General features: G+C 50.6%; 1 protein-coding gene across 1 annotated transcript in view; it reads right to left on the reverse strand.

The window, feature by feature from the left end:
- Lama1 (laminin subunit alpha 1) overlaps positions 1 to 12,337 on the reverse strand; it is a 126,745-nt gene that overhangs the window by 41,707 nt on the left and 72,701 nt on the right. The window contains exons 24-33 of the mRNA XM_040752891.1: positions 11,240 to 11,383; positions 10,496 to 10,675; positions 9,452 to 9,637; positions 8,520 to 8,647; positions 7,323 to 7,443; positions 6,116 to 6,253; positions 4,295 to 4,416; positions 2,922 to 3,008; positions 2,442 to 2,635; positions 828 to 970 (exon numbers count right to left, since the gene is read on the reverse strand). Coding sequence (XP_040608825.1) covers positions 828 to 970; positions 2,442 to 2,635; positions 2,922 to 3,008; positions 4,295 to 4,416; positions 6,116 to 6,253; positions 7,323 to 7,443; positions 8,520 to 8,647; positions 9,452 to 9,637; positions 10,496 to 10,675; positions 11,240 to 11,383 — 1,443 coding nt within the window. The remainder of the gene's footprint in view (positions 1 to 827; positions 971 to 2,441; positions 2,636 to 2,921; positions 3,009 to 4,294; positions 4,417 to 6,115; positions 6,254 to 7,322; positions 7,444 to 8,519; positions 8,648 to 9,451; positions 9,638 to 10,495; positions 10,676 to 11,239; positions 11,384 to 12,337) is intronic.

Consider the following 12,337-nt stretch of genomic DNA (forward strand, 5'->3'; position numbering starts at 1 on the left):
TTTGATAATTGAGTAATATAAAAATATTTACTGGAGTTCATCAGCTCCTCCTCAGTACCAGTGTGTGTGTGTGTGTGTGTGTGTGTGTGTCTGTGTCTGTGTCTGTGTCTGTGCCTGTGTGTCTGTGTGTGTGTGTATGGGGTGTGAGTGCACACACACAAGAAAAGCTTCTTTCTGTAAAATGCTACTTAGTAATGAGCATTCCTTTTCTTACTGCATGACATAGTGGATAGATTATTTTAAGTCACAACTTAAAATTACAATGTGGAGGTAAAAAATATAACTTAGCCATATTTCTTCCCAATTCGAATTAGCATTCCAGAGAAGGGTAATGTCTATGTTTCAATTTCTGTTTCCTCTCTTTTGATAAAACATAAAACGAGGACTGACCCTTTGAGATTGTAATTGTCTTCCAAGGAGGGAGACTATGTCTGTATCCTTGAACTCTAGTTAAAAATAACCACATGTAACACAAGCATCTCATCTCTGGCATAAACCAGCACTAAAGAGGATGTAGGCCTGACTTATTCCTAGCATTTGTATTTGGACAGCTTTTTCAAATACCCAAAGGTCTGTCAAAGAGGAGGAGGGTTGCTGCCCAGATCCAGAGGGTAGGACAAACTTCGTGGGCAGAATATCCAAAGGAGGTTTCTGTGGAGCAACTCCGTCATAGCCCCCAGAGATGGCCAGTGAGGTGAGGGATGAGGTCATTGTCGCTGGTCACTCATGGGGGATTGAAAAGTTGGGGAGACAAATGACTAGCCACAATACTCCTCCTCTCAGTGACAGATGGTTCTACCCACCATTTCTACATCCCTAGTACCTACCTGGAAATATTTAGTGGTGTTTTCCAGATTTGACAAAATTCCATACGGAGCAGGGAAAACGCCAGTGAGGTTCAGAGACAGAACAGCATCGCCAACAGTATCCAGGTCATTCAGCAAGGCACCCACACATTCATCATCACAGGCTTGAAAACAGGGAGAGGACAAAAGCTAATGCGAGCAGCCTTTGATGGCTGAGCTACATGATTCGTGGCGCTGTACTGCAGACACACACGCCAGGGCTCCATGAACCACACAGACCTCATTCCCACTCCAGCCACCAGGGGAGCCGCAATTCCCAAATGGTGGCCGAGATTCAGCAAAGTCACACCCTCAAGGTGTGGGGGCCCACAGTGACTCAGTTTCCATCTGGAGTCTACCCCGACTCATAAGACATTACCAGAGTTCAAGCTCGCTTGTTTCCGTCTCCTTGAGAGCCATGAGAAAGTTCTGGCTAAGCCCATGGGAAAGAACACATTATGTGACTGACAAGCCGCTTGACGGTAACAGGACTCACAGATAGAGAGTGAGCCTGCCTGCCCCTCTAATTCAAGGACAGTGCAGGGAACTGGTTAGCTGACTATATCGCTTTTCGTTCTGCTGCACTTCTAGTCTGTGTATAAGCAGGTTCTAAATTAAACCCGGGGCTGTTCGGCATCCACGGGGCAGCCCTCCTGGCTCCAACCTCCGTTCCTGTCTCGGTTTCTTTTATCTGGCATTTCTCAGTCTCCGGGTGCCCCGTTTCAGGTGCCCTAGCTGACTCGTCGGAGCAGGCTCCAACATCAAGGTCACAGAGGAAGAGCTGAGCCCCAAAGTGTTCTAGGCACCATGCCTTCACACCACTTGAACCTTTCGCGTGCCATCAATCTTGAACTAGGAGGACTGGCTACAAGTGATCCCAGCGCTCCCCCCAAAGGCCCTGCTCGCTCCCACTGTCTCTGTGGTCCCAGCGCTCCCCTCCACAGGCCCGCTCCCTCCAACTGTCTGTGTGTGCCAGCATTTCCTCCTCGGGCAGAGAGCAGCACAGAACACAACTGGGGAGCATTTGCTTATGACAAACACAGAAACAAAAGTGAAACCGTTTCTGATTCCCTGATGCTCATCCCTTCTAACCCTCTCCCATCAGTCACGAAGAACACTCCCAAGGCCGCTTTCTCTTGTACTCTACGGGGACACCCATCAGAACTGGAGAAAACTGGAGAGACCCGAAATTCAGGCAATCAGGCAATATAAATGACAGCCCCACAAGGGTGTTCCCTCTTCACACCTTGGTTTCAGTAAAGAAGGTGTTGATACAGCTAAATTATGAAGTTAAAATTTATTATCTGGGTGTAACACACGCTCCTGTAATCCCCAGTTAAAAAAACGGGAAGGTGAGTCAGAACTGTGATGTTTGAAGCCAGCCTGGACTGTATCACAAGCCCCTACTGCAATCGAAGTTGTCTTGGCTTACTTGTGCCCAACTAAAGGTTCAACTCAGTAGATTCCACAGCAATGTGCGGCAAGGAAATGCAATGAAAAGTGTGAAGTACAGTGGTATTCTCCCTGAGCCTGAGGGTGTCATAGTCAGGTCAGCAAGGAAAAGGCAAACTTTAGGCACACAGGAGAATCACCTACAAACACAGTTGCTGTCCATCAAGATGTGTCTTGGCAGGCATTCCTCGCAGCGGAGTCCCGTGGCTCCTGGCTTGCAAACACACTGCCCGGACGCACGGTCACAGTCACTGTGGACAGAGCCTTGGGGGTTACAGTCACACTTCTGGCAGCTGCCACCTGTGGCTCGAGGGTTGCCGTGATAGCCCACGGAGCACCTACAGAAAAGACCATGGGAAGCATAGACAGGGAAGGTCTGCATCAACCAGGAATACACAATGCCAGCTCCACCCAGGAGCAGTAGTCCTTTCTGCTAAACGAAACGGGGGGCACACACTCACCCCAGGAGTCCTTGCTATGGGATATCAGTGTGCCCCCTCCCCCGTCTCTGCAAGCATACAGATTCGTAGTGACTCCAAGGCCGCTACCATAACTATATCCCACTCGGCATAAAGGGGGAGCAGGTGTCCTTATCTGCTTCCTTGTGACAGTTCACCAGCGTACCTTTCACAGTACTGCCCTTCATAGCCAGGGAGGCAGGCATCACACCGGAAACCACCGTCACCTTCCAAGACGCAAGTGGGGCTGAAACTGAAAGGGAAAAAAAATTATTATTATTATTATTTTTTGCAGAAAATTCCCGCTATGAGCTTCAGGTCTTTTTTTAAGGTATTCACTCATCACCACTGTCCTAAACGTTTGAGTGATGATTATACCAGAAGGATAAATGAGCTGCTAGAGCTGAAATCCGTAGAACAAAAGGAAATGAAGCCTGCAGGCAATGGGACACACGCCCCCTTTACCCAGCATCTGAAGGAGGCGTTTGCTACAAGGTGGACAGCAGGTGATGCCCCAGGAAAGCTACTTGGCAGAACACAGAAACATGACTGACAGGCTCGCCTGGCAGACCAGCAGGAGTAAGCTGATGCATCTACCCAGGTGGAGCATTTTTGGCTGGTCCCTCTTTTGCCACACCCCTCCACCTCCGTGGGATGAACTGTGCTAGTGCCACCTGGAGGCCAAGGTGGGTAACTACAAACTACAGACATGTGGGTGGCCCAAACCCAGCGGGGAGGGGGGTGGAGGGGGAATGAGGCCTTGGCAGGGAAGCAAGCTGGGGGTCCACTGCAGGAGTTACCAGCCCTGCACCACCTCTCCCTCCTTAAATAATGAGGCAGGCCTCGAGAGACACAAACATGCAGTAGGCAAGCCAAGCCGTCTGGGGCCCCTCGAATGTGCTCGTTCTCATGCCCCATAGATGACGCCTGAGGCCTTGGGGGGGATGGTTAACTTTTTTTTCTTTGATGGAAGGAATAAAAGGGACTACGCAAAGTGGATGGTGAAACGACCACACACACACACACACACACACACACACACACACACACACACACACTTCCCCTGGGCGCACATAGCGGGTGGCCACTAGTGTGGAATACACGCGTAGAAATGATCTTTTCCAGATTGGTGGCACGTTTTACTACCGCAGCGTGGGCAGTGCCACGGCCACCTCATAAGCTGCTAGCCAACATTTAAATGCCACGTATCTTTTCTCAGTGCTTGCGCCTGTACGCATACACAACCCACTCCTACTCCCTTACGTTGAATATGAACTGGATTGATTACACAGCTGAACACATAGCTGGGAGCTAAAATTGCTCTCGAAAATTCCCCCAGAGCCTCGTTTTTTAAAAAATTGGCCCCATCCCAACACTCAAGTCCCCGACACGGTGCTTCCTTTTGAAAAGATCCTGCTCAGACACCCTGAGCTCCTCTTTAAGATCGGCTTGTCTCCCCCACAGGGACATCAACAGAGAGCACGCAGGGAACCTGGCAAGTGAGCTTAGGAGTGGAAAGCTGCCCCGGCACAGGCTTACCTAAAAGGGGGGCGGTGAGGACAGGTACACGGGGTGCAGTCTCCAGGCAACCCAATCACCTTCCCGTAGTAGCCGGGAGCACACACCTCACAGCGGTCACCAGCCGTGTGGTCGCGGCAGTTCTGAAAGCCCACGTTTCAGTGGAGGAGAGAAGCGACGGGAAATAGGTCAGATGCTATTCTCACCAGGAAACAGCCATGTAACTCACCGTGTTTCCCACCAGCTAAGTGTTCCTAAAGCTTAAGGAAGAAGGGGTATGTTTCTGTATGCTGCCTAGGACTCTGTGGCCTTTAGTCACCATAAGACCACATAAGCCTAGCAACCGCTAACACAATCTCCCGGAAGTAAACAGATGCAGGGCCCGGGAGCAGTCAGGACTGAGATCCTCAAAATGCAGATCTAAAGCAGACGGAGGCCCACGAGTGTGCCCATGCGTCCTTTAGGGCTGCATGAGGTTTGTATGAGAAAAAACCTGTGCATTTGGGTGCTCACCCCAGTTGGCAGTGCTGTTTGAGGGGATGCTATAGAACACGGAGCCTTGCTGGAGGAAGCAAGGTCCTGTGGGCGGCCTTTGAGAGTTTATACTCTCCCCCATTTCCAGTTTACTCTCTGCGTCCTGTGTAGAGCGGATGTGTGATCCCTCATCCTCCTGCCCTGGCTGCCTGCTCTTTACCATACGGACTCCCCCTCCAGAACTGAAAGTCAAAACAAACTCCTCCTTGTGTTGCATCACAGCAACAGAAAAGCAACTAATCCAGGGTTTGACATTCACAGGCGGGAAGTTGCAGCTGCAGAAGAGAGTGGGTAGGTGACTTGGCAGGGGTGAGGGGGGGAGCAAACCAGCCAGGGAGGAAACTCGTGGTCAAAGAGTGCCACCAACAGATTCTTGTAACAACCAAACGGACACCATTTAAGATTTTATGTCATCAGTTGGACCAGCGACCTTCCTATCTAAAAAGAGTATACAGGTGCATTTCTAAGCTCAGAGTGTAAGCGATTCTCATCACTACTTCTATTTAAAATCTCTGCTGTTCAGTCCCTCACTATTTGAACTGTTGCTCAGCCCCTGTGCCCAGGGCTCCCTGCACAAAGCAACTGAAGAGGAGGGACAGAAAAGCAGGGAGTCCCCGAGCAACCTGTCACCCTTGCTTTGCCCTTCCCCCTGGTGGCTAGAAATGATGGAGCGAGAAATCGTTACCAAATAGATATTTTAAAAACTATTTTTAAGGACTCTTTTCACCTAGAAAACATGTGAGCGTTTACATTTAAGAGTTGTATTCCTGTTTCAGCTGATAAATAGTCTCCCTTCAGAAGGACTATTTGCAGTCTCTTCAAAAATAAATTGTAATAAATAGACATTTCACCAACATAGCATGATACAGACAAAGGACCAAGGGTTAGATGCAGAGGCAGGATGGAAACAGCTCTGGGTATTCTCCCTGTGTCGATTGACAAGCCCAGCAAGAGGCACTTCACATAACAGACAGTGGATTCTGGCTTCCTGGGGGCTGCCATCCTACCCTGCGGGCTGAGCTTGCCCAGATTGTGGCAGGGAAACAAGGACCTCTTACTGAGGACTGCAGTGAGGGCTGCATCAGTCGCCTAAGGGAGTGGCAGAAACAAAATCTGTCATCCCCTCCCCCCCCCCCCCGCCCCTGTGACGTGGGGAAAAGCTTCCAATGTGTTCTAGACTGAGATGGCAGCAGCCATGTTGCAAGGACCCGCTGGAGGGCCTGCCTGGTTCCTGGTCTTCTTCCAAGCCGCCACACGGATAACTTAGTGTGAACTTAGGTCAGCTCCCACACACAGGAGCAAACATACCAGACACTGCCCAGTTTCAGGGTCACAGACATCGCTGTGGTTGTTGCAACTGCAGGGTACACAAGGGGCCAGCAGGGGGCGGGGTCCCCATCCACTACTTTCTGGGAGCTTCCCTCTGTGGTACCCAGGAGCACAGTCCTAAAGGGAGGCAAAAGGGACAAGAAAGTGGACTCTGGTTAAAATCTGGGCACAGGACAGATGCCCTTCAGCGAAGACAGGAGGCTAACAAGCTCTTGCGAAGCGCAACACCACTACCAGGAGTAAATGCCAAGCATGGTGGCTTGTCCCCATGATCCCAGCTGTGGGGAAACTGAGGCAGAAGGACTCCGTGAACTTCAGTCCATCCTAGGCCACAGAGTGAGTTTCCAGCTAGCCTAGGCTTCAAAGTCTCCCACCCGCCAAAACAAAAGCCTCAGCTCTCCACAAAAAACAAGCCTCTGAGTCAGAGGAGCAAGCAGAGAGCATTGAGGCTCAAGGCGTGTAAAGGAAGGGGGTGCTTGTGCACAGCTGTCACGGAGGAGAGGCCGTGTGCAGAGTCCTCCAACATCGGACGGACACTCGCCGTGACCAACAAGTCCACTTCTGGTGGACTCAGGAGAAGGACACGAAGGAACGGGAAAAAGACCTTCGTAGTCACCTTCCTCACAGCAATATCCGCAAAAGCAACCCAGGTCCCCACAGGGAAATGAACAGAAGAGCAAAGCGAACGCGTCCAAGTGACGGAATAGTATCCATCCTTAAAGAGGGAGAGGACCTCACCCCCACACCCACCCCACCCCCGGCACGTGTTAAATATGTGCCAGGTGAAAAGGCAAGTCATTAAAGTAGATGCGTGGCAGGGTTCCGCTCACGTGGGGGAGCAGAACAGCTAATGAGAGGCTGGAGTGAGGGGCAGGGGGTGGTGGGGAGTGGCCGGACAGAGGAAGTCTTGGTCTGGTTAGAGAAGGAGAGTCCAGAAGAGCAGTTATATCCCCGGGGCCACGTGAATGCCCTTGATGCGGCCAACCCCCACACTTAAAAGCCGGAGGAGACAATAAATCTGAACGTATGTATATTTAAATGAAATCAGACACTTCGTACATCCGGAAGGCAACGGAAAGTGACACCGTAGCTGCCCACTCGTGGCGCTCCCCATGCAGGACTGCTGTACATGGGCGCACACTTCCGTCTGAAGCCAAGAAACAGGCGTGAACCGAGGGCTCCCTACCTGGCAGGAGAATCCTGCGGTGCCCGGCGGGCAGACACAGTGCTCTAGCAGGGACGCGGCCTCTCCCCCGGAGGGCAGCTCTTCAGCCTTCCTGCCAGCCTCCATGGAGATATTGGCGATTCTGAGCCACCGTTGTGAAAAGGGAGGTGGGAAAAGAAGCGTTCACATGTGAGGAGCTTCTGGAGGCCCTGCCTCGCCCGACATTGGCATCTGTGCCGAGCCTGAGACCTGTCTTGCGGAGTCGCTCGGCTCGCGGTCGCAACGCATAAGCGCGCGGCCGTTAAGTGGGCACACTGAAGGGTCACAGGCAGCATGTGAGAGCACCCTCCAACACTTGCCAGCACTGGGCAGGTTTCCTAATGGGCTCTCAGTGAGAAGGTGGCAGTGCCCTTGCACACAGCTACAAAAGAAGGAAGGAAGGGAGGAAGGGAGGGAGAGAGACAGACAGAGACAGAGACATAGAGAGAGGAAGAAAGAGAAAGAAAGAAGGAAAGGAAGGAAGGGGGGGGACAGAGACAGAGGAAGAGAGAGAGAGAGAGAGAGAGAGAGAGAAAGGAAGAAAGAGAAAGGAAGAAAGAGAAAGGAAGGAAGAGAAAGGAAGGAAGGAAGGAAAAAAGAAAATGAAAAAGGACAGTGTGGCCTTCAGGGGTGCAAGCAGCCTTTATAAAAAAGCATTTTATTTCATCCAAGATTCCACCATGTTGGGCTCCTATTGAGCCCTGTTGCTACGCCAGGTGAATAATCTGTAATTCACATAATTCCATAATTATACCCTGATAGTCTGGATGGAATGCCACCCCCACCCAAAGCTCAGGTGTTCATGACAGGGTCCCCATCTGAAGCCATGCCTTTGAGGGGGAATATTTCCTTCCCAGCCCGCCCACATGCTCTCCACTTCCTGCTTGCTGTGACGTAAGGAGCTTGAGTCTGCTGGAGACAGCCAAGCACAGACTCAAACCTCTCCATCTGTGAGCCTGCTGGGGTTTAGATGAACAATGTCTCCCACAGGCTTGGTATCTGGACAGTTGGCCCTCTGTTGGCGGCACTGTTTGGGGAGGGTATGGAGCCTTCAGAATGACATGGAGTAGCAATGGGTATCATGTTATGGTTGGGGGTTCACCACAGTATGAGGAACTGCATTAAAGGGTCACGGTATTGGGAAGGTTGAGAACCACTGCTCTCAAGACTTCCAGTTACCTGCTTTGCTGCAATCCTTGGCCATACGATGCCTTGATGAGGATGTACTCAACATTGCTAAGGACAGACATGAAATCGGAGTGCGTAACATGCTCTTCAGATACAGAGTTAAAGTATTTCCAAAACTCCTGTGGATGAGAAGTGTGTCCAGTTAAATTCAGAGTTCAAATCATCATAGACACACTTTAAAAAGAGGACTTTGGCTGCCCATCCCACAATGAGGGATGCTCTCTCAGCTTGGACTCTTGGGGGAGGGCCTAGGCTCTGCCCTGGATGAAATGACAGACTCTGGAGATCCTCCACGGAAGGCCTTACTCTCCCTGAGGATCAGAGTGGGAATTGGGTGGGGGGCCCCTGAGGGGACCTGGTGGGGACAGCAGGGGAGGAAAAGAGGAAGAGGGAGCTGTGATCGATGTGTGAAGCAAGCTTGTTTCTAATTTGGATAAAAAAATGAAGAAAAAAAAAAAAAGAGGACGCAGCTCCTTCACAAGCAGCTCGGACATCAGCCCTGGCTTGAGGTAGGCTGGCGAAGTGACAGAGATCTGCTGTATCCTAACGGGAAGGCAGCTTACGAGGAGGACACGCTAGATAAAGAGATGAAACACATCTTGGGCAGGACAGATCAGAGAGATGCACGATTTCATCGCGTGACTAGGAACAGTATACAATTTAAGGCTTAAGAATCGCTCCTGGAAGTTTCCATCAGTATGTCTGAACTTCAGTTGAACTTGAGTATCCAAAACTGTGCACAGCAAGGCGGCGGGTTAAGAAACGATGGCTGCAGCGTGACTTCCCTGAGGCCATGGAATGTGACGCCCACCTCGAGTTAGAGCCCAGGGCCTCCATGTTCTCTCTTGAGCTCTAGACTTTTCGTTGCCCCGACAGGGAGGTTCACATCCTTGAGGGACACATGGGTGGCTACCACACATCACCTCTTTCATCCGCACTTCGTACTCCTGTCTCGCTCCGTTCTCTGGCGCCGGGGCATCCATGTAAATGACGTGCTTCCTGGCCCGACCTCCTTTGACGAGAACCTGAGGCTCATAATTGGATGTGCCAGTGCCATGGGTAGAGTAGAAAGCCACACTGTACCGCAGCATCCCGCCGTAGGCCAAGAGCTGACAAAGGACAAACTCTGTTACCCCTGTGTCAAAGCCTTGTTTTAAAGATGTTTTATGGAAAGCTTGCATTACACTAAAGGCACATTACAATGTATCCAAGCTTGCTGTTACGCTAATGGCATTACACACGTTACAATGTGTCCAGCTACAAATCCACAGTCTGGGGTCAACCTCCTTCTAATCTGCTTATTAATGGTCCATGAGATAGACCGATGCAATGCTTCCCAGCCACCCCACCAAAGGTAGCATCGGGAGACACCACCGGCACTTGTGGCAAGGATTCTAATTAGTTTCAGGCTACTTTGAATTTAAAATCATCCATATTCAGGCGACCACTGGGGTGGATTTTTAAAGTTTAAAGATCAAAGTGACCCCACCTGGTAAACCCTAGCTCTCAAGACACTGACGGAGGAGGATGGAAAATTTGAGGCTAGCCTAGACTAATACACTGAACCCTATCCCAGAAAAACCAGCATGATGTCGAGACGAGAGTGAGCGACATGGAACGACTCTCAAAGTCTTATATTGTCCTTTCATAGGAGGGTTGCTCTCTCCGAAGGGCTCCCCAGGGCAGGGCTAGCACTGAGGGTTACATTCAACGGCCACTAGTAACTACAGTATGAACTCCTTGGGTTTAGAAAGAAGAAAATAAATAATGTGAATTAAGGAAACTGGAAGAGTCAAAACTCAAGCATTTGAAGATGCACACCTTTGCACGGGTTTTTATAGTGCTGAAGATCTCCATCCTCACTCAGAAGAGCAATTAAGTAGCCATGCCCTTTAACGATGGCCAGAGGCAGCATCCTCTGATTTCTCTCTATGGGAAGGGAGTGGGAGAGGCTGGCATGTGCTCACCTGATCTCCCTCGAACTGCTCTGGTAGCCGCCAGTAAAACGGCTCTGCATGGACATGCTGGCGGACCGCCTCTGCATCCAGCAAGGTGTCAGGGGCTTGGAAATGCACACCTTCAACTGTGCCCTTGAGGTCGCTCTGTGAAACCACACGCAGGAGGAGCTGATCGGAGGCTAGCGTTATCTAGGCATGGAAAGGAGAAATAGGTGCTTCAGGTTAAGTGCCCATATCTCAGTGAGTGACAGCATTTGCTGTGTAAGCATGAGGGCCCAGGATGCACCGGCCCTCATGTAAAGCACCAGGTGAGGTTGCATGTGTACCCGGAAACCCAGTGCTATGGGGAAACAGAGAAGAGAGGATAGCTGCGGCTTGCAGTTGCCAACCAACTCTAAGCTTATTGAAAGACACAGGCTTCAGGGGGCATAGTAGAAAGAAGGAGAGCAGAGATACTCAACATCCCCCTCGTGACTTCTGCACACACACGTGTGCACCCCATCACACACACACACACATGCACATGCACACACACAAATGCATGTACATAGGCGTGTGTGTTCACCAGTGGAAGGTGGACATAGAAAGCCTTCCACTATTTATGTCCCTGGACAGCAGAAGTGCTCAAGCAAACACTCTGCATACCGAGCAAATCACGGTCCTTCCATTTCTGATGTCTTTGCTCCCTCCCAGTGCCCACCTGGCTTCTCCCAAAGGCGAAAACCCTTTCTACTGTGTGTGTGTGTGACTTACTGGGACCCTCACGTAACCCTCCAACTCTGAGCAGAGCTGTGACAGGCCAAAGCAGAAACAGGGGCTGCAGCCTAGGGGGTTGTCAGTTTGCAAGGCAAAGGTGCCGGCTCGGCACTCACTGCACTGGTGACCCAGGACATTATCCTAAAGGTGAAAAAAAAAGAAAGAAATTAACACCTGAAAAGGAAGAGGCGTGGCTTTATATATACACAGATACAAACTAATAAAGCACACTGATCTATGAGCATCACTAAGCCCGACCCTCCACGGCCACGCCTCTAACTGAAGTTTGTGACAGTCAGTTCTTCCAGACACCAGAGCTCGCCAGGTATGACCGAGGATCAAAACTGGGGTGGAAGGGACTGGAAGTAAAATATTCCCTAGTGTGAATCTCCAGTGGTCACCATCTGATCCTGGGGTGCTCCGGGTAGGGCCCCGGGCTAAGTGAAGACAGTCCACACCCTTGCCATTCTGACTGACTAGAGTGAGCAGTATGGCTAGCACACATGGGAAGGCACAAAACATGCCTTGGGTGACTCTTTCTTCATGACTTCTCAAACCAACCCACCACCGCCAGGCTGCCACCACGTCCTCCTTGCAGAGAGAACCAGAGAAGGTGGCAATGACCTGACAGCAAAGCATGATGGGAAACCCAACAGACACATGGGCAATTCAAAGCTGCATTAAACTCTTACCTCGTGGGCAAATAGTGTACACAAGTTCCCTTTACATGTATTTTTATATAGCATATACTTACATATTGTACACAATAATGACCTGCCCAAGAGTGTAGCTACAAAAATCCCAAATCTCCCTGAAAGGCCTGTTAACTACTTTACCTCTTCAAGAGCGAATGGCTACTCTGTCCATGAATGCATGCTGGCAAGCTGCGTTCAGAGATGTTCAGTCACCAGACACTTGGAAGGGGTAAAAATTCTACTCTAAGAGTCTTCCATCAGTTCGGGAGAGAACACAGAGACTCTGATGCCATGTTATCAAAGCATGAAACTGTTGTTGGGGGGGGTATTTGAGACCACGCTTCCCATGGGTAGAATCTAACATCAAGAGTCGGGAGCCCTGGGAGTACAGAAACCGGGG

The sequence above is a fragment of the Mesocricetus auratus genome, unplaced genomic scaffold (genome assembly GCF_017639785.1).
Source record: "Mesocricetus auratus isolate SY011 unplaced genomic scaffold, BCM_Maur_2.0 Super-Scaffold_100010, whole genome shotgun sequence".
In the NCBI taxonomy this organism is placed as follows: Eukaryota; Metazoa; Chordata; class Mammalia; order Rodentia; family Cricetidae; genus Mesocricetus; species Mesocricetus auratus.